Source organism: Anastrepha ludens, chromosome 3 (genome assembly GCF_028408465.1).
Source record: "Anastrepha ludens isolate Willacy chromosome 3, idAnaLude1.1, whole genome shotgun sequence".
NCBI classification, from domain to species: domain Eukaryota; kingdom Metazoa; phylum Arthropoda; class Insecta; order Diptera; family Tephritidae; genus Anastrepha; species Anastrepha ludens.
The window spans coordinates 126,129,113-126,152,222 of record NC_071499.1 but is presented as its reverse complement, the minus strand read 5'-3'; the positions used below and the strand labels follow the sequence as shown (position 1 = coordinate 126,152,222).

At 33.4% G+C, this 23,110-nt stretch overlaps 1 protein-coding gene across 4 annotated transcripts in view; it reads left to right on the top strand.

Moving 5' to 3' along the window:
• LOC128859056 (tyrosine-protein phosphatase corkscrew) overlaps positions 1–23,110 on the top strand; it is a 75,570-nt gene that overhangs the window by 38,206 nt on the left and 14,254 nt on the right. The window contains exons 1-2 of one of the 4 annotated variants that reach the window (XM_054095746.1): positions 5,745–8,052; positions 22,853–23,015. In XM_054095746.1, coding sequence (XP_053951721.1) covers positions 7,346–8,052; positions 22,853–23,015 — 870 coding nt within the window. In that variant the 5' untranslated portion in view covers positions 5,745–7,345. Of the gene's footprint in view, positions 1–5,744; positions 8,053–20,278; positions 20,520–22,852; positions 23,016–23,110 lie in introns of those variants that run through there. The other 3 variants (XM_054095745.1, XM_054095748.1, XM_054095747.1) reach the window with 3 other exon arrangements.

The following is a 23,110-nucleotide window of genomic DNA, read 5'->3' as shown; positions in this document are numbered from 1 at the left end:
ATAAGTATCGGTCTTCAAAATAAAAAAGTCGCAATACATATTTGTATATTATATGAAAATTCGACAAACTTTTTTTACATTTCTGAAAACTTTCATAGTAGGTTAGTGTTTGAAATCGCTCGAAATATTTTAACTTATTTTGTGCCATACATATATTGTGGTACGGTCTAGTGTGCTTATAAACCATATGACTTCATCTTTAAGCTGTGCGTGCTAGTCGGCGTGACATATAAACTAACAGAGGGAGTCATTACAATTGCCTTTAATGAGCCTCCCAAGTAGAAGATTAGCTCAGATAAATAAATTTTGGAGCCTTAGCGCGTAGGAAGAGAAATACCAGCACCAAAAGACAATAAAATACCGCACTAATCTCGTACAACTTCCCCGTACAACTAGCCCCCATCACACTCTATCTACCTAAGCTAAGCAGCAAAACTGATCTTAAAACACACAAACCGTATTTTAATTGCTATTATAACTCTTCGTTACGCTTCTTTGTTTGTTTTACGCCACATTTTCGTACAACCACTCGACAACCATAATAAAATCGGTAATTAATTGTCCGAAAATCACAAAAAAAAACTATTACATTTATACATCTTTGATATGAAAAAAACCACATGAATCGTATGCGCTTTGTTTTTTTTTAGTGATTTTATGCTTTTTTTCCCATTACGAAAAATAAAGTAAAGAATCGGTTCAACATACTTTCAGTCACATGCAGTTGCAAAAACTTGCTGCTGCACAAACAATAAAACAAAAACATGCTTTTAAACGCCAGCAAACAAGCGTTCGAAATCAAGCGCCATAAATGGCGGGAAGTCCAAGCCATAAGATCAGTAAAATCAACAAATGCAGTACAAATCGGCAGCCATCGCCGCAAAAGCAACAAGCCGTAGTTTGGGTCTTTAGCGGGTTTTGCGTTTCAAGCTACCAAATTTGCACTCAATGCGCTCTCGGAACTGCCAGAGAGGTAATGCCAATGAGGTACCGAAAGAAAGATAGATAGAGAGAGAGAGAGAGAGAGAGTGGGCGCATACCAAAATTTTTGAGTGACAGAAACGTGTTCACTTTGTGGGAGCTGATGGGTTGACAGCTTCGCATTGAATCGCATTTTTATCACACTCTAGTTCGACTTCAGCCTCGCTTTACTTTTGGCGCTGTCGTGCTGTTTGTTGTCATTTCATCACGCTTGTTGTTTGCCTGCTTGTGGCTTAAATTGGTCAGCTTTGTTTATATTAATTTCTTTATTTGTTATTTATCTTTAAAGCATTTTGCGTTGCTAGCTTCATTTCCAAGAAACAATTCTTTGTCGCTGTTGGTATGACGGATTTTGTCAACGCCGGTGTCTTTTGTTTACGCTCATTGTCTTTCTTTTGTTTTTGTTGATCTGTTGATCTACTGAACCCTAAAAATTCCTAATTAAACATTTAAAATGCTAAAAAGGTAGACGAAAACAAAATAATAATAATAATAACTTTCTTTTTATATATATTACATAAAATAAAAAAATATTATCTCATACAGTTTGCTGTTCCAGTTTGTGCACTTCGTACGGAGCTCTTTTAGAAATTTACGGCTGATAGCTGATATCGAATAGGTAGAGCTCATTTTTAAATGGCGTTTATATGTAGCAATATTTTCAAAAATACTTATGTATATATGTATTTTGAAGAACTGAAGAAAAAAACTATTTTTGCCGTCATTTCGTTAACAGCTGGATTTTGGCTTACTTTCTGAAATATTGACTCGCTTGCCCGTCTAGCGAAGTAGGTCTAGCTTATATGTGTTATACATTGATACTTTTTACCCTCTCTAACATTCTTCTAACAGCACTTCACGCATTTAACCCACATTTAAATTTTAAATGCTATTTATGCTCCGCACATTCATTCATTCATAGTTGGCTTTTACGTCGTTGGGTCTTTGTGCCGCTGCGTCATCTGTAATTCCTTGGAATCTCCGCTTTGCATTTGAAACATAAACAATGATTACTAATGCCTTAATATCCAAGAGTAATTTGTAGAGTTGACTTTTAACTGCAATATACATACGTACATACATAATTGCAATTGTTCACTCACTTTTTCTGAGTCTATAACATAGCTGTTGGAAATACCACACACCTGATTCTTTTTCTACTCTATTTTATGAATACTTATAAAGTGATTCTTAGTTTGTTTCAATTCTTGATAAGTTTTAACTATTCATAAAATCTCTTAAGTTCATGTTCACGTTGACTGCTCTGAGATAATCAGCAGTGGTACTATACCTATATCGAATTTGCTCAAAACTCTTTTGAAGCTTTAGTTTTTTTTCTCACATCGTATTTGAGATTCATTAACATTTTTAATTAAATTCATAACTTTTTTGTTTCGTGCGGTTTTAACTTAATAGCGCTAACTGTCAACTGAACGCTCTTCATTTGGTTTTGGCATATTGTCTACGATATTTACTTTTGGGCCATATTTTCCATTCTATTTCACATTTCAACACTAAGGTGATATATTTAGCACCGTGTAATTAAAAAATGAAATATGTTGTTCCGTTAATGGCTAGATAACATATTGTCATTGTTATTTACTTCATAAAATTTGTACTCATAGTATATACGTATGTATATAATTAAATATACATACATATCTATGTAAATAATATTGTCAGCACAAAGAGTTGTGTGTAAAGTGCCTAATTATCTAGCACTTAAAAATTATTTTTGGCAGAAAGCTGCAAAATGTTTTGGATAAGTATGTACTCAACCACGCAGCTAATTAACTTACACTTTAGATTTAAAAAAAAGCTTGAAAATGCCTTTCCTTCTAGAAATTTGCTAAATTTTGCGGCAAAGGCTGTTTAGGGCAAGACAAATATTGTTGCTACAGGTACATAGTTGGCATTTGTGTAATTTAAACTATTTTCGTGCGGTGTAGAGTGTGGAGAGTTTTCAAAGAAAATCTTAAATGTAACATTACCGTTTCTCAGCCTATTATAGTAACTGTTATATGTTTTAACACTTTATTTTTTTAGTGTAGAGTTTGTAGACTTTTTAAAAAAATATTATATGGAAATAATATTCATTGTGAATACATTTTAACACCATCTTTGCCTTTTTAATGCTTGTCGTGAGTGTAGAGTTTGGAGATTTTGCCGGAAATGGTTAAATGTGATTATATGTATGTGTATGCAGCTATCTCAGTTAAAATATTTTCATGAGTAGTTATTTTATTCATATCTTAGCAACATTATATAATGTGTGGATACTGTGCGAAATTTTTTTTTATTAAATTTGAGAACTGTAGTTGTATTTGTTTAACGATTCGGACGCACGATTTTTACTATTTTCACTTCACTATTTTCAGCTCACCGATTATTTTTTTGTGTAGCTTTTGTTTTTATGTATTCCATAGCATTGTTTAAAAATACTTGCACCAGACAGAACATAAAAAACCGGATGCGTTTTAAGATTTATAGTGCATTCCGGTTTATATTCATGGTTCTCACATGCTACATTTTTATACGTGAAGGCTTATACACGTATATCTATATACTGCCAGACCTGCTAATTAACTACATTTAATAGTTTTTTTTTTTTATTTATTTTTTGTTCGAAGAAAAAGTGAAGCCATTTAAGAACAAAGTGTGAGAATGCAATATAAACCATATGGAAAGTAAAAATATATAAACTGTTGCTAAATTTTCGTTTGTAAGCCATTCGGTGTAGATTTATGGATGCAAATACGAGTATATTTAAATTTGCATTCTTAACAAATTTATCACATTCTTTGCGCAGATTATAAACTAGATTAGAATGAGCTTAGACAAATGAGTGCGTCTTCTACTAAATTTTTTTAGTAAGCAAACCCGTTTGTTGGTTTAACAATTGAAAATTTGCACAAATGAGTAAATTGTCTGGAATACCATTGCAATGTGTAACAGGTTTTGTAACCTTTGCAAGTGTATGCTTTTATTAGGTCACCTGTAAAAGTAAATCTTAAATGTGTGGTATAAAAATAAATTTGTGTTAACGTCATTCAAATGAGAGATGTGTGATGTGTTTCTGTGTAATTTTGTCCTTTGCTGGTTTTAGTATTGTAATTTTTGAATTGCGGGGAGTTCAAAAATATACTCTTAAAACTTGTGACACTGGCGGTTGTTGTTTTTTATTAAATTTTCATCAGTGTAGAGTTTGGAGACTTTGAGGAAAATAGTGCGATTTCGAGAGAAAACTACTTAAAAAAGATGAATTGTAAAATTTCAGATGTTTCTGTGCTCTATTGTCGGTGTAAACTTTGGAGAGTTTTGAAAAATGCTGATGGGAAGTGCTTGAAAGTGTCTCATTGTGCGATCAAGGTGTGCAAAGACTTCGTTATACATAAGTTAGTTTAGAGTTAAGTGGATTTTTACAAAAGATTTTGTGTCATTTAAATTAAAAAAATTATTCTAATAACATTCTGTAAGTAATATGTGCGGAATGCAGATGGTAAAGGAAAATATTAAAAAAAAAGAAAACATAAAAAAAAAATGCGCGAGATTTTCTTATTAAGTCAGTTTTCAGGAAATTGTTTTCAACAGTCATTTGAATGCGTAATAAAAGGCAAGTCATCATTTTCGGTAGTGCAAGCGCATACAGTCATATATTCAATAAAGAAAAGTCTTTGTTGCTTATTCTGCTAATTTTAAATTTAAACTTTCTGCTTTATAGTGTCTTTTTATTTTTACATTTACTACATATCTACTTGAAGTTATATTCCAAGTCATCCGCGTTTTGCGGTTATTTCGTAAGACTGCTTTTAATTAGACATCTTATAAAGTGTGAGTGGAGAAAAAAGCGGCAACTCAAAAGCGTAAAATAATACATACACCAATTATAAATATACATACATATTATTTACATATTTATTTATTTATTATTATTGTTATTAACCCATTAAAAATGATGAACGCATGCGCCGTGTCACACTCGACATACAAACAAATATATAAACGTATTATGAAAGGCGTCATTCAATACAATATGGTGTGTGTATGTGTATGTGTCAACTGATCAGATGAAGGCAGGGAAGTGAAAATGAAACTCCCAAATTGGCGTGACTGCTTTGTAAACAACCCGACCACACATTTTGCTGAGTTAAAAACAAAATTATGAGTAACTAAAATACAAAGAAATTACGCTTTTTACTTTTGATTACTTGAGTGATCTATTAAATATAAAATTTGCGGATCAAACAAGTTGACACAGTGATCACTCACGCCCACCTGGCAAAGCAGCGCGCTCAGAACATTTTTACGCCGAGCTCAAGCGCTCAAAAGTATAGCACATTTGGCTGAGCAGCAATCATGAGTGAGAGGTTGGCGGTTGTGATCGCCTGATCACTCAAACGGTACTGCGATGTCGGTAGAATTTTAAAATTTACACACACATACACACAGCTACCTTCTCGAGCCATTCTGTATGTGTTTACGATACTCACTCAATGAGTAAGTTTTATTTCGATTTAAGCCGGCAAAAGAAAAAAAAGGCGAAAGAAAAAAACGTTTCAGCAAAACAAAATCAAACCTTGCCTCGCTGTCACACAGCCTTCTAGCCATACATACTCTGCTCTTCACCATAGCTACGCTCGCACCAGCTCGCGCGCTTTGCTAATTCTGCAAGTCAAGAACGCCATCAGAGTCGTTCGCTTATCGGCGGGACTGCCTTGCATGACTGTTTCGTTTAAAAAGTAAAGAGTACACATGCGTTCATTTCATTTGCGTTAAGACAGCGCGTTCGTTAAGAACGTTCACTCCATAAAATATCCCATACATATATTCCGTATAAACAAAACAGGCGACGAGATCGCAACGTACGAGCTGTACATGTTGTCGTTTGTTGATCGTTAGTTTTTTTATATTCTATTGAAATTGAATTCAATGTTCAATGGTCGGTTTGTAAGCTTCTAAAAGTTTTGAAAATAAAAAAATGAATAAAAACGAAAATCGTATAAAATATACATTTTGCCAAAAAAGGTACGAACCGTAAAAAGATCGATCGAAGATCGCTATTGACTGATCGTGCGAGCATCGAACGTGTGTTTATGTGATCGGAATTGAAAATTGGAAATTGGAATTTTTCAACGTACACTTAATCGATGGAAAACCAAAAACGGAGTCGAAGTTGAACAGGTTTAGAAATATACAGACATAAATACGAGCAGTTGTTGTTTTTCACAAATAATTTGCGCACGCACTACTCTTAAAGTTTCCTTAATTTAATGCGAAAATTGTGCAAGTGTATGTGTGTGAAGTGAAGTAATTACAAACAAATACAAACAAGTAAAAAAAATCAACTACAAATCGCAGATAAAATTGTAAATTGTAATTTCGTGTAAGCTGCGACATACATGAAAAATGCATTCATTATATCTTTACGAGCATTTGTTTGATGCACAAGCGAGACTTGACCACAACAGCGAGCGTAGCAGTAAACCAGTGTCCGTTGTGGCGGCAAAGAATGCGCAACTCTGCGTGAAAGCGCATAAGCCGATTGAAAAGAAATTATTGCTTGCGTTGAAAAAGTTTATTAAGTGAAGGACATTCTAGTAAACGAGCGAACGAACAAGTGAGAACAAAGAACGACACTGAAAAGTGAAAGTCAAGTCAAGGAAATTGTGCTAGGAAGCGAACAAAGTGAATTGTAGAGAAAGTCGTGAAAAGTACAATTAGAGATTGTGAGCAAAGTGTTCCACAAGTTCAATTCAGTATTTAAAGCAGAAAAGTTATACTAAGACATTTTTACTGAAATTGAAAGTACAAGAGAATAAACGAAAAACCTAAAAACTACAGCTGGTGACAATAAAAGCTGAAATTTAATAAAAAATTCAGTGAACTGTGATAAGTAATTTTAAAAATGTAGTTTTACTGCTATGCGCTTACTTTTGTTGACGGCAGTAAATCAAAAAGTATTTAATCGTAAAAAAGTGTAAATTCAAAACTCTACAAAAAGGCGTTACAAATATAAGCTGTGATTAATTGCTGGCGAAGATACGTGAAAATACGCTGAAAAACGAAAAAAGGAAATTTTCACCAAAAAGCTTAAACAATTTAATAATAAAAAGGTTAAGAGATTTAAAATCCACTTAACAACGAAAACCTAACCTATATTTAAGTAAATCGGAATTTTCGTCTGTGAACGAAAATTACTACGAATTTAATAATAAACGAAATAATTTCATTAAAATACACTAAAATTCTACAATTGTGCCACAAAAAAAAAAAAAAAAAACAAATTAACAAAAAACACCTCGTAAGCAGTATTAAATTCCCCACCAAAAGTTCACACAAATCAGTCCTCAGTACAATTGCCAAAATGATCTTCAATAAATATATCGAAAAGCTTTCGAGCTCCTTTGGCACAACCGCCAAACAACAACAAAACAAGCAAAATCAAATCAACGACAAGACGCGCAATGTAGAATACGAAAAAGCAATGGCGGCCACCTACATCAATAGTGGACACTATCATCATTACAATCCAAGTCACATTGCGTCTAAGAAAAAGAAATTAAGTAAAAGTCAGCAGCATCAACAGCAGCCACGTAACTTTCTAAGCTCGGATGAATTGGCATCGATAAATAATAATAAAAACAGTAGTAGTAGTAAAAACAGGAACAACGTAATACGCCATAATAGTCATAGTAGTAATAATTACCTAAAAGTGCCTCAACAGTCCCACGTACGCATCAATGCCAAAGATATACCCGCTCTACGCATCGCTACGGATGCGCAGGTTGAAGATGCTGGTGATGCGACTCTAACGTCGTCCGTGCACTCTTACGAGGGTGACATTTTTCGTACACCACTCTCATCGCTCAATCCCTCTCCTGCCTCGTCGTATACAAATTCGCTGTCTACAGAGTCGTTGGCAGCTGGTACATACAGTCCGAGCTCCTCGATGTCGGCTGCTTCGACGCCAACATCGCTATCGACCTCGCCACCGCGTTTCCACAGTCGACCACCGTCGTTGCGTTTATCCAAGGAGTTGGGCGAGATTTATTGCAAATTATTGAACTTTCCGTGGGTATTATTTGTTATTTGAAATTATTATGTGTAGATTTCTTTTTAAATTCAAATTGAATAGCTTAAGTTATGTATTTAGTAATACACCTTCAAAAGCTTTATCGTTGCGCTTAAAGAGTGTACTTGTGTAATATCAAAACTCGCCAAATTTCTGCATTTGCTACGAAATTGTTTTAAATGTCACGCTTAAGCGAAATTTTAGCTCGGTGTCGAGTTTGAAGACTTTTCAAAATTAAATTTCGTGCCTATTAGCTATTTATGTAATATTTACTTTTATGTAGAGTTTGGAGACTTTGCTAAAACTTGGTATATTCATTGGAAAATAATCACAACCATTCGAAATTATAGTTTGCGGCTTGTCATATAAATATTAGTAGCGCGTAGAGTTGGCAGACTTTTGGAAAAATGTTTGCAGTTTGTTTAAAAACTCTAAACTCGCTACTGATTTGCCGTGTTTTAGGAAAACTCTTTTTGTAGACTTTTAAAAACACGCCTTAAATTTGCTTTTCAACTTCGGTGCTCATGAAAATCAACACACAACAGTTTTGTTAAACTTAACGTTTCATAACCAGCTTGAAAATCCCCAACAGCACTAAGTACCTGCGTCGAAAACATTGTCATACTCTTTTTGTTCCGCTTTTGTGACGCTGTAGCCTAATTTTACTTACCAGACCGCTTTACTGCGGTAAGCGCATTTATAAATACTTATGTGTAGCGTCAGATGTTGTGCCGCTTTTTTAAAATACATACTACTTATAACGGCAAATATTAATTTTACATTTGTGATTATTGACGTATGTGATTTACACGAAGCGCAGCTGGGTAACCGTTACAACCAGAGGTCAAACAAATCGTTAAATTGCCAAAAATAAGATACTTTTTGAAGTTTCTTTTGCAACTCGTTTCGAGTTCGGTTCAACTGTTTGGGTTTGCGTACAATAATAACTTTTTGTAATATTTTTATAATCAAATTTTAAAAATACATTATTCGAGCTCGCGTTTATCATACATATATAAATATTGTATGAGAGAAAAAAAGAGTTCAAAGAGTGGAGAAGTAAACAAAAGTAACGACACCGACGCGCTTTGAATACCAACAACAATAACGACAACCAGTTGACACTTATTTGTTTTTCTCTTCATTCAATTTAATTGCAATGCTGATTGAAAATGCGTGGCACTTGTGTAGATCCACACAATTAGCAAGTTAACCGTTTTACTCACATGACTTTTATGATAATTTAGGGCGTAGTAGTTTTTTCTGTGCGCAATGATATGGGTGGTGCGCAAATGTGATGGTAAGAAGTGTAAGCCTAATAAAAAGGGTTGGAATAGAAAGCAAATATAAGTATTGGATATTTGGGTGGAAATACTAAGCAACATCTAACGATGTTTCACGAACGGACAGTTTCTAGACTTTATTTATGCGCCCATATGTGGAATGCCTGCCATTCGGTAGGGCAAGAGCTCTAAACCTATTGTGGGCATAAAACACCAAATGATAGAAAAAGTTTTTTCAAATAGCGAGCACACCTCGGCAGGCAGTGGCAAAAATTCAAGTGCATTTCTACTATGAAAAAGCTCCTCATAATATACCATCTGCAGTTCGGAGGCGGCATAAAACTATAGGCCCCTCCATTTGTGGAACACCACCGAGACGCCTACCACAAATTCGGGGAGGAACTCGGCCAATCGCACTGCAAAGGGTGTAAGCGCCAATTCTGTATAAGTAATAAATATACATGTAGAGCGAAAATAGTTGAAAACTACTCTAATGCCTTTTTCTACTACCTTTCATCTAATTTGTCAAGAGTGTAGAGTTTGGAGACTTCAGAAAAGTAGTACTATAGTAAAATGCTTTTTTAGCATCAAAAGTTGCTTTAAAATGAACTTTGATGGTTTTCGGTTTCTGGAAATGCTTGGAAAGAGTGTAGAGTTTGGAACTGAAAAGTGTAACTAAATTCATAAGCTGCTTTGAATACTTTGAATAAAACGAAAATCTGAAAGTTGTAATACCTTAAGTTGCTTTTTTTTAAGTACAATACAACAATACTTTTTTATTTTACTGTCATATTGTAAAAATTCTCAATTAAAACCATCATTGCTATCACCTGTTTTTTCCCGTTTCTTACGAAATCATCTTTCGTGCTTGCATTTATTATATTATAGAAGTCATAAAATTCCCCAACACGTTTTTTTCCCTGTAATATTTATACAGCGCGCTACTCTAAACTACTGCAGTTTGCATAGGTGTCTCAACGCACGTGCGTTCACCTCATGTTGCGATTTTTTTCTCACTCATCGCGCAATTACATAATATTGCATATAAATTTCTCTCTAAAGGGATTGTAATTTCATTGATGATTATAAATAATTGCGATGATGATTTGTTTACTTCTACTTCCTTCAACTGATTAGTTAGGTTTTGAAATTGCTGGAATTACAATACTTCGCTCTATTATGATTTTCATAAAGTTTGCATTTAAAGTCATTCTATTATTTCGTGACAGAGATTTTGATTAAAAAAATATATATATGTGAATATGCACTTCTTCATCGCCTCCTGACGTTTTCTGCCCTCAAAGCCTTGCTCGCTATTTTCACATGTGTGAACTGATTTGTGTAATTGTAGCAATTTTTTATTCGAAACGCAGACAGACCGCAAGTACCCAGTAATCAAGTTAATCATACGCCCCACAGTGCTTCATAATGTGTGTTTAGATAGGCGCGTAAGTGAGATATAATTGCGGTAAAGTGGTGATTGAAATTGCTTAACAATTAAGTGACGTAATGTCTAAGATAAAAATTAACAACAAAGCGATGTAATGTAACTGGAGCAACTTATTTTGTGTAGACTTCTCAAGCACAGGTTTTAACTCGACATATAATAAAATAGCAACAGCGAGAGTTTGTTCAGAATTTCATGTGAAAATACTAAAAGTATAGAATTTGGAGAGTTTCGCATATTTAGTGAAACATACAATTATATGGTTTTACTGACGGTTTTAAGCGTTATAACGATTTTCTCGAAAATTTTATGCTCGCCGGGCATTGGGTTGTTAGTGTAGAGTTTGTAAACTTAAGAGATTATTGCTAGCGGACTTAAAACTACGCAGTTATGAAAAGCATAAGATAGCAATAGAAGTTGTTAACATTTTAATTGCATGCATGTTCAAATGTTAAGAGTTTTTGGAATGCCCTACAAATTTGAAATTTGCAGAGCATTCAAGATAAGAAATAAACGAAAAATACTTACAAATGTTGCTTTTAAATGCGTGAGTGTTTTAATTCAGTAAAGCGTTTAGAGACTTTGCGCGATTAGCTTCAGGCCTTTTGATTTTTTTTAAATATTTTTTATTTTATTATTTTTAGTATTAAGCTGAAATGCCATTTTTTCTTACTTAAAAGTGTAGGTCGAACATTTTTTTAGAAGATTATAATTTCTTTTTAAACAGTAATACTTCTAATTTGTTTGAATCGCCTTTAAGCTCATTTGCTTTATGATTTTCTGTTATTTTTTTATTAGTGTAGAGTTTCAAAAATTCTAATTTTCCATCATGATGCAATTGTAGTCTATTTTAATACATCTAAGCTTATTTTTTATGATTTTCTGTTATGTTTTCATAAGTGTAGAGTTTCAAAAATTCTAGTTTTGTATAATAATGCAATTGCAATCGCACTTGAATACATTTAAAATTGTAAATTTCATTTATTTCGTATTATTTGGAAAAGTGGAGAAATTTCCATTGCCTCCAAAATCTATGAAAATGTTTAAAATATGTTTAAACCGATCTCCTTAACCTTTTTTCTGCGTTTGAATATCAACTTTAAATGCTTATATACTTTAATATAAAAAATATGAATTTTGCAATAATTTACAAAGCCTGTAAAAAGTTTGTTGGTTTCTTATTAATATACATATATGACCTCTATTACAGCAGACATTCTAATTATCTGTTGGATTTATCGTTGCGAATTATAATTTGTTACCTTCTACTTCTCACAACCCCTCCAGTACACACTTATACTGCTCTATTTATTTATCTAGTTTTTTTTTTTTATGGTGGCTATAAGTGAATTTGGATTCAGCTGGTAGATATTTCGTGTATTTATGTGCGGACTTAAAATAATTTTGGTTGTTTCTGAGTAAGCTGCGTGTAATTAGTGGTTTTTTCTCTCTTATTTCTCTGCCTTTTTTATTTTGCGCAATTCCCTCTGGTGCGCGAAATTTTGTGACAATCATAAATGTATTATAAATTACTCCACATTGCATGCGTGAAATTAAAATTTAATTATTTCGATTTTTCGCAAGATTTTGGCGCCCATTGACTGGCTGTAGCCGCTTGCGGATGAGCTTTGTTCGCTCTGGCATACGTTTTATTAATTTTTTTTTTACTTTTCATTGTTGTCTCACGCTTTTTAGATCGTTTGTTGACTTTGTCGTTGGCTTGACCTTAATCGCATTAACATCGATTTATTTACGCAAGTGTAGAAACTTAATATAAATTTTATATTTACTTTTTTTTTTAATGAAATTACATAACCTTACTATTTCTCAATGCTTCCCGACGAAGCTGTTTTAGTACTTTTTTGCATAGGATTGTTTGGATTCTCGTGTTGTGCAATTCCATTGGTGCATTGTTTGTTAGTAAATATGGGTTAAGAATATGAATGAAATCAAATAAAAATGTTTAAAAGTACGAGGGTCGGTTGAAAAGTACGTGCAAAGTCAGAGAGTTGGCACTACTGGCGCATATCGAGGCTATATTTTGTTAGTAGCAGCTCTTGGAAGAGCACACACAAAGTTTCAGCCGGATCGGTCTATTTCTTTGTGTTTAGTATTCGTTTGAATCGAGGAAGTCGAGTGATTTTCCTTTGTCATCATGACAACGCATCATCTCACGCCTCAATAGTTGTGGTCGCAAAATTAATGGAAATGGGATTCCAATGGCTCCCTAGGACTACTATTTGCTCTCCAATTTGAAGAAATAGCTGGTGGGAAAAAGGTTTTATTCAAACGAGGAGGTGATTGCAGAAACGAATTGCTATTTTTCAGACTCGGAACGGGTCAACAAACTAGAGCAGCGTTGGACAAATTGTGTAAGCCTTAAAGGGGATTTTGATATTTTTCGTATCGTTTTTTATATTTATGGTATTTTTAAATTTATTTGCTAGGAGGAGACTTTAAGAAAAAGCACATATTTTATGGGTGTGCAGAGTTTTGAGGCTATTGAAAGAACTAAATTTTACTTAAGAAATCTATTAAAAAAGGTATTTTCAGAATTTTTTAGTTTTTGGAAGTAGAAATTCGATTGGCAATAAAAAACTTAAATTTGTATTGGAAAGTTTTTCATTTGCAAGTTTTCGAAATAAAAACTCAATTCGGTGCGGTCTGAAGGGGAAAGACCAAATTATGTTTAAAATTTGTGCAGTGCAGAACGAGCTTTTCACTTTTACTTTACTTTTGTTTCATTTTAATAAATTTGTAAAAAAAAAAATGTTCACCGAAATTTTTAATTTTTTCTAAAAACTAAATTTTCATTTGTTAAATTACCTAAATAAAATGATACTGTCTTCAAGCTAAAAATGTGTATACTTTATGCTTAAAGAAAAGCAATTTTTTAACGCCCCGCTCCTGAACACTACTCAAACGTCCGCTCGAGGCAGTTTTTCAACAACGCATTTGTAGCCATTGAACTTTGCGTATCCCACAACAAATATTTAAAAAACAGATTTTGAATAGATATACGTATTTATTTTCAAGTTAGTTGAAATGGGTTCATATTCCAAATGTTGCACTTTTCGAATACAAATCGTGTTAAAAAGACAAAAAAAAAAAATGTTTAAAAAATACACCAAGTCAAATAAAAACACATTTCCTTTGTTTTCAAGCATTTTAATACTATACACACAACAAAAGGTCATTGACTAAAGCTGCACGCCTAATTGTTTGACTGCTAGATGGCTGAACTGGTTTTGTAGCGCTTACGACTAATTTAATTTACTGAAAGACAATGATGGAAGCTTTTTAGCAAAAACTTGTAGCACATGCTAAAAACGACTTACTTAACCGGGTGGGTGGTTTGTTTTTCGTACTTACTTTATTATGTTGTTGTATTTCCTCAGATACATGCTTTACTCATTTCCAATTAGATCCATTCGTTAAAATGCTATAAATTTGTGATAAAGATTAAGAAATTCGTATGTGTTTAAAAACGACATTTGAATGTAAACTAAATAGAGCTTCCTTTTATATTTGAGTTCGTGGGTCTAGTCACGTGGAATTCCGATTTGAAATTTTCAGGTGCGTAGGAAATAGTTGATTTCGAAAAACAACATTTTTTTTTAATTTTCAAAATGATGTTATTTGTAGCAGTGTCATTTTTGTTAGCGACTGCATTTTTTTTTTTCGAAATTCTTGGTTCGTGGAGAATTTGGAGACTTTGAATAAATTTATCCAAGCGCTGCTTTTAATGCGCCATATGATATTAAAATGTATTTTATTGTATTATGTAACGTTTTCAGTGAGTGGAAAGTTTGTATAGTTTCCAAAAGATATGTTTTCACGAAATATTCAATTTAAAATACTTGGTCTGAGTAAGCGCATTCGTGGCCTACCTTTAAAAAAGCGGGCTTATGAAGATTTTTTTAGCACAAATTGTGAGACAAGTGCAGGTTTCTCACAATTACTTTAGTGAAAATTCGAAATGCAATTCAAGTGAATGAAATCAGTGAAGCATCAATTAAAGCTTTAATTTCCAATACACTTATGTAGAAAGCACACCGGTCAGCATAGCTCTTGACATATCATGTTTTCACATTTTCTGCATGTGTCAACTTAAATGTACATAATGAAAATCAATACTGCCTACAAAATTTGTATAATAAATTATAGGAACGTTGCTAATGAGTTTTTGTTTAGCAGTCTCATGTTGTCGCTCTGCTGTAACTACGCGCTATAATACTCGTAGCTATGCTTGAAAGGAGTTTATGGATGAATGAGAATTGTTGGGGAAGGAGCGATGACGACGAACGCTTCAATTTTCGTGCTTGGCGCAACAAGAAGCTCTTTAAGTCTCATTATTATGCTTGCTGTACATGTTATTTGCCTTCAATATATATATGTATATACTTTGCACTTATCGAAATCTTACAATTATTTATAGTCGCAATTTTTATAAATGTATGACTTTACAACATTGTAAGTCGCTGACCTGACCACCGACGCCGGTGCGTATGAGCGATATTTATTTTATGTATGCGCGCTATGGCCTTGTATGCCTCACATACTTAGTACATTTATGTATTTTATTTTTGACCAACACATTTCTTTATCGCTAATTTCAATTATCCACAAACAGAATATTTATTTAAGACATTAGTTTGTTTGTGCATAATATTTGTAAATAAAAGAATTCACCACCTTTCCCCTTTCTCGTTTTTTGCCATCGTTTTAAATCAATGGAATTTTTTCTTGTCCATTTAAATTCGCCATTTTTGCGGTTAGAATTATTCCCTATAATAAACACATTCTATATACAAATATGCATACATACATACATACATACATATTTTTATAATTATATTTTCATTGTGCAAACGGTTACTGCCGTTTTAAAAATTTCTCGACGTTTTATTTTACTTTTATTTGCCATAGATACACAAATTTGTGTACACATGTGTAAATATGTATGTTTGTACATGCAAACATGCTGTTACCTTTACTTTAATGTACCTTATATTATTTTATATAAATGGTTATTGAATACATTAGATGGTGTACATATACATATGCATACGACATACATACGTAACTCATAAAAGATAAGTGTTTACAACAATACCAGCGCGACGTATGGAAAAGTTTATTGCACTTTTTTTTAATTTCTTTTTTTTGTAAAAATATGGTACATACCACAACAAAAACTATATAACTTTTTGTTTCTTTGTAAAAATTTGTAAAAATTTTCATCAAAATTTCAAAATGTTTAGTCTAAAAATTCTGGGTATGCCGGTTTGTATAAAATTGCGCCAGTTTGAAGTGTCTTAAAATTCGCGTTGCTTTTTGATACTTTTTTTTGCACTTTCTTCCATATTACGAATGCTTGAGTTAAAAAAGAAAATGGTGAAAAATCAATGTGAATTTAGAGCCACTTTAACCTTTTGCGGTCGGATACAATTTGGACAGGGGTGTCGTACTGGTCGGAATTCATTTCCGTTGATAGAGTAGTGATACATAACCTGTAAGATTATGAAAGATAGACAGTGTTTATTAATTCCACATATAATGGAATCCAGTATAAAATTAGTATGCATGCTTCCTTACTGTGGTGGCTGAGAGTAGACATACGACCGCAAAGGGTTAAACTTGCACTTTATTGCTCCAAAGTTCAATGTGCTACAAAACTACATACTCAGACTTTTTTGTTGTATTAACTATAGTTTTATAAAATAATTAAACAAAAAATAAATAAATAGCCAAAATATATGCAATATATCGCGCAGCTATTAATGTGTGCACAGGTGTCTATATAAATAGCACGCGTATGTGAATATGTATAAAAATATGCCGTCGAATTAATTTCAAATGCCCCAATTTTTGACACTTCACTTGAAGTTGCCTGAGAGTACTTAATAACTGTTCTGACTTGATATATCTGATAACCCCCTAGCCTGTTTTTGCTTAGAACTCAATATCGGTCAGTGGAGAGTTTGGAGACTTCATTGAAATTCACAATTTTATGCCAAAAAGTAGTGCAAGAAGTGCAGAGATATATGCAAAACCAAATTTTAACTAGTGTAGAGCTTAGATAATATCTGGAAATCGATTAGAAAACATCTGTATAGTATTCATTATGTAGAGTAGAATGGGGTAAGATAGGTATGGGGGCACAATAGGTAGGTGGGGGTTTCGTCGCACTGTTTTTACAGAGGTCACTCGTCTTATGTAAATTGAATACGTGGTGGGGAACAACGTTTGCGACTGTCATTTCGGCCGTCACCATTCATTAGTTATCCTAGTTCTGGCGTCGTTTAGTTTTTTGTGAGCTTTTCTCCGACATAGCATTTTTTTTATTCTACGGTGCAGTGCATTTAATGTATGTAAATATTTGTCAGGTGAGTTTTATCTTACGTAGAAAATAATGCTGAACACGAATAATGAGTTAGTTTTTTGATATTTTTGTTTTTAAAAAAACTATCGACACTAACATAAAACATGTGCTTGGGGGCACTATAGGTCAGCCGTCTGGGGGCACTATAGGTCACTACTTTTAATTGAATAAAATAAATTTTAATTGTTTTTGCAGCAAAATGGTGCGTAATTATGTGCGAAAAACGCCGAAACAAAGTGAAGAGGACGTAAAAAACGCAATCGCGGCAGTCCGAGATGGCGCTAGTGTTCGATCAGCCTCTAAACAATTTAAAATTCCGTTCGAAACATTACGTGCTCGCATGATGAATTAAAGAAAAATTCCTAACTTTTATAACATGTGCAGTGTTCATGCTCTATAAATAAAAGTTAAAACGTTAATTTCCAAGCCATGCACATTGTTCTTTTCCCCTCATATATAGTGACCTATCGTGCCCCCCGCTTTTGAAAATAGCGAAAAAAAGTACCTTTGTCTTATTGAATGCAGCTTCCAAAATATTTAGCCAAACATAAGTCAGTATAACCAAAATGTTAGCAGATAAATAACCTTTCAAAATCTTGCTTATTTTTCAAAATCAATGCAAAAACACCGTAGCAAAAGCTCTCCAAAAAAAAATGACCTATCTTACCCCATTCTACTCTAGTATTCAACCTTGGAGGCCGTTATTTGGTACAAAAAATGTCGATTCTGTAAAAATATGCTAATAAAAAATTGAAATAAACAGTTTTTAATAGTTTCTAAGTACAATTAGAGCATTTACAACCACGTATGAAAGTGTAACTTCTTAATGAAATTACCCGAACTGATTATGTATTTCAAGGTTATAAAAATACCATTTATATGAATTATTTATTTTTTAATTAAGCCAATTAGAGTGTACTAAAGATGCTTCCTTTTAAATATGTAAACATAGTTGTCAAACAATTAAGTAATTGAATTATTTATCCCAATATTTATCCCAAATAGGCTAAATACTTTGGCTAAATACTGAATTAATGAATTATTAAATTATTTTAAATTAACAATACAATGTATTTATAAAACACACAGGTTTTATATTTGCACCACAATTATTTCAATTATCGCAATTAAAGCGCAATGAGATGTAGACTTTCAAAATGACAATTAGAAATTTAATTTCTAATTTAGTGATGTTAAGGGAACATATTTTATTATATAATATGTATACAGTTTTTAACCATATTTATATGTAAACACATATCTAATCTAGAGATAGGTGCGAAATACCTTAAAATTGAAGTAATCTGTACACTGTTGGGTACTTCCATTTCGTTCACTCAAAAATGTAATGCTTTGTATATATGAGATAGTATGAAATATAGTAGCTGGGCTTTTGTGAACAGTTTTAACAAGCATTGGTGAAGTTGAAAATTCTTTAAAAATCAGTTCAGAACTGATTTGTAAGTGTTAACGTTAGTGTAGAGTTTGCATTTTTTTACAAATTTAATTTATATTCGGAGTAATCTTGCAATAGCAAAAAATCATTTTTCAGCATTAATTATTTTAGGAGAGTTTGGAGACTTTTGTTAAATTAGTCGAAGCTAAGTTTTTCAATCACTAGCATCAGAAGAATGCCATTTTATGGCATAATTACTTTGTTGAGAGAATTCGAAAAAAGCTCAAAATTCTCATGCTAAGAACAAGTTTTCACAAGTGGAATTTATTAGAAAATTATTTGGCATGATTACTTCGATGAGAGTTTAGAGAACACGAAAAACGCTCAAAATTATATTGTCAAAAACACACTTCACAAGTGGAATTTCTTACGAAATTTGTTTTATTAATTTTTTACCTATTTATTTTATTCTAATATTTATTTTTTAATTCGTATATAAATTTCCATTCGTCGTATTCTTTTTAATTGCGCATTTCATGGCCTGCATTAGTAATTTACACATGGCTCAAATGACACACATACTCGTATACAGGCCAGTGACCTTCACTTGCTGAAGCACCTGTTCCATCTCCCATCACACTACCGCTCGCCAGTTTTTAACATGACACAACAGTGCTTATTATACGTTTTTGGTGATTACAAGCCACAAGTTACAAGTGGCATGCCACCACTTCAAGCTTCCTTGAAATATCTGCTTCAAAGCGTTTTTCACATTAAAATTAAATAAAAAAATAAAAAAAAATAAAAATAGCAATAACAATGAACATGCAATTCCTTCCGATATGGCCTTCGCGCTTACTTACGAAATTGTGAAATACTCTGAGGAAGCAAAAATCATGAGGTCAACTTACCCCCTCATTTCATAAAGAAAAGAAAAAAACAAAAACGAGCGGGGCGAGAAAGAACTGTGATGCAACAGCCTATACACCATAGGGAATGAGTTAGAACACGCATTTGCTAGTATTCGAGCTGCTGCAAAAATGGGAGCCATGTATGAATTCAGAGCGTGGCGCACGTGAGAGCGCTGCTTGCTCAGCCGTTTCGGGCCAAGTGCAAGTCACCGTTTTCATTAGCAATACTGCAGTAACAATGCAACTTAACCATAAACAATATCTCTGTGCTTGCATACATATGCATGTGTGCTCTGGTTCTGTAGGTGTGTGTGTCTTTTAACATTTATTTTGCGCTCAAATGCTAATTTTTGTTGTTGCTGCTTTACGTGAATGTTGTTTTTGCCATTTGTGTATTGTGTTGTGTTGGCCGCAAAACCAGCTGGAAAGCCGACAAGTAGGGAGTCGGGCGTTTGGCTGGCGGGCACACTCACCAACTGGACGTTTGAACTCGGTCTCAAGCAACACACTGGCTTTGACTAGATATAAGCTTGAGGTTTCGAGGGGGCGCGTTTTGGTTGTGTGATGAGGGTAGTGGTGCGACTCCACGTTATACTCGACATGCTCTACGCCATATGTTCTAACATTTATATACTCGTATATACATATACCAGAATCTACATATAAGTATTTGTTTTAATTTGTACATATGCCAGTGTGTTTGTCACCATGTCCATCCACATATCACACACACAGCTAGCATACGAACGCTTAAACGGGCCTTTGTGCATCGCACTGTTTTTTGCGCTTTGTAGTACGCAATTGCATTGCGAGGCGAAACGGTGTCATTTACTACTACGAAAATTGTGAATAGAACTCTGCTGTTTTTTCGTATAGAATTTTCACCTTCAGACATATTATTTTACTTGTGCTCGACAATCGGGATTTTCATAAAAAATAAAGTGATAAAAAATTGAATTTTTGGCAGTAATTGTGGAAAAATAAAATAAAAATAAAAAGGCAATATTGGACAGTTTTTTGGACAGGATAGAACTGCCATAGTGGGTAAGATTTATGAAACCAATGCAATTTTTACAGAATTTGAAAAAGAGCACATTTCTAAAGAATTTAATAATACCATGAAGCACCATGAAATGTTTCTAACTGTATAGGAAAATAATTTATAAGATATTTTATTTTATTATAATAAGTTTAAATTGAGTTTTTTGTTAGAAATGTATTTGGCTATTGGTGTTGAATGTCCTAGCAATGATTTTTGAAATATTTTAGCCTCCGCGGCGACCGCCGTAGCCGAATGGGTTGGTGCGTAACTACCATTCGGAAGTGCATAGGTTTGAAACCCCGTTTACGAAACACCAATTGATAGGCAAAGTAGATCCCTCCTTCCTGGAAAAAATCAAGACACACCACAAATAGGAGGAGGAGCTCGGCCAAACACTCAAAAAATTTGTAAACGCCAATTACAAATATGTATTTTAGCTTTTTGTCGATGAAAATATTTTTTTACTGCTGGAGAGTTTCGAATACCCTTCCAAAACACATATATATGTTGCTCAGGTTCTTGATTATTGCATCTTAGGGCGAAAATTTCGTTTTTTTTGAAGTGGAGAGTTTGGAGACTTTTTAAGTTTTTGTTAATAAATACATCAGATATTTTTTTAACACTAGCGAAGCTTGAAAAGGCGTAAAGAATAGGAAATCATATTTCAAATGTGTAAAACTATTATTTAAGCATTCTAACGCAAAAACCCACAAACTTTTGGGCTTTATTGGAAGTCGGAATTGCCATAAAAACAGTTTGTAAACGAAATAAGTTATTATATTTATTTATAACAGTATTTTTATACACTTGTGGACAAAATAATAGGTGTGTGCTGAATCTGTACTGATTTACGCCCAATAGTGTAATAACTGTTATTTATTTTTTTTAAAAATAGGTGTATCAGCATTTTTTCGAAAATACCTTGTTATTTGAAGTGTTATCAAGCATTGTTCAATTTGTATTATTTTGACTGGTCCAATAATTATTTAGAATGGGTCGTAATAGCCACTGCACCGAAGTAGAGCGTCAATTCGTGAAGAAACTTCGTGCGGAAGGGAAAACGTATCGCTACATTGCCAATACATTGGGACGGTTGGAAAACTTTGTTACGAACTCTTTAAAAAAGAAGTGTGAGAAAGAAAATCGTGGACGGCCAAGATTGACGGGCCCGGCAGAGGATCGCCGTATAGTTCTTATGATCAAAAATGATCCTTTTGTGTCTTCGCGACAAATCGCAGCAGAAATGGGATTGAATATAAGCTCGCGGACAATACGACGGCGCTTAGTGCACGCTAATCTACCAAGACGAAAAGCTAGAAGAGTTCCACTTCTACGAAAGGTGCACATACAGAGAAGAAAAGCATTTGCTAATGAGCACAGAGATTGGTATGGTCCTATGGAGAAAAAAAGTGGCGAAATATTATATTTAGTGACGAAGTAAAGATGAATTTATACGGTAATGATTCCAAAAGAAGTGTACGCCGCCCGAAAGGCAAAGAATTTGCGTCTCAGTATACCAAAAAGATCATTAAACATGGAGGTGGAAACATTATGGTGTGGGGATGTTTCTCTTGGCAGGGTGTTGGTCCTTTATTTTGGATAAAAGACACAATGACCGCGGTTGAGTATAGGGATATTTTGCAAAATGTTATGCTTCCATATGCAGAAGAAAACATGCCTTTGAGATGGTGTTATCAGCAAGATAATGACCCCGTGACATACCTCGAGGTTGGTGTAGGAGTGGCTAAGAAATGCAAACATAAGTTGTATGCAATGGCCAAGTCAATCCCCTGGTCTCAATCCTATTGAGAACTTGTGGAGTGATTTGAAGAGGAGACTGGAAGACTTTGCATTCCAAAACAAGGAGCAATTGTGGCAGAAAACCAAGGAAATATGGGATGCTACCCCTTTAGAAACCTGCCAAAAATTATAAATATCCATGCCCAATAGAATAGGCAAACTTATACAGAACCATGGAGGATATACTGGTTATTGAAATACTAGCGGTTAAATTTAAGTTGAACTGTCTTTTTGTTTTGTTTTTTGTCATATAATATTTCACACCTATTATTTTGACCAATGGTATTTTTTGTTATAATTAAATTTTCATTTGTGTGTAAAAAGTAAAATGAATTTCAACATATTTTTATTTAATAAAATAAAACATTACTAAAACAATAAAAAAAACTCTTGTTTTTACAAATTTTTGAATGTTATTAAAAAAAACTTTGTTACACCTATTATTTTGCCCATAAGTGTATATCAACTTATTAAATAGTACACATTTTTTAAATCTCTAATTCTACTTTTATTTCTTTCCTTCACTTTCTTACAGATGGTTTCATGGCAATCTTTCGGGCAAAGAAGCTGAAAAATTGATATTGGAGCGTGGAAAGAATGGTTCGTTTCTAGTGCGTGAATCTCAAAGTAAACCTGGAGATTTTGTGCTCTCAGTGCGCACAGATGATAAAGTAACGCATGTCATGATTCGATGGCAGGTGAGTGCTATATTAAAATTACAAAAAACAAGAAATAATAATAATAATAAATAAAAAAAAAAACATTTAAAAACAAAAAAAGGAATTGTGCAAGT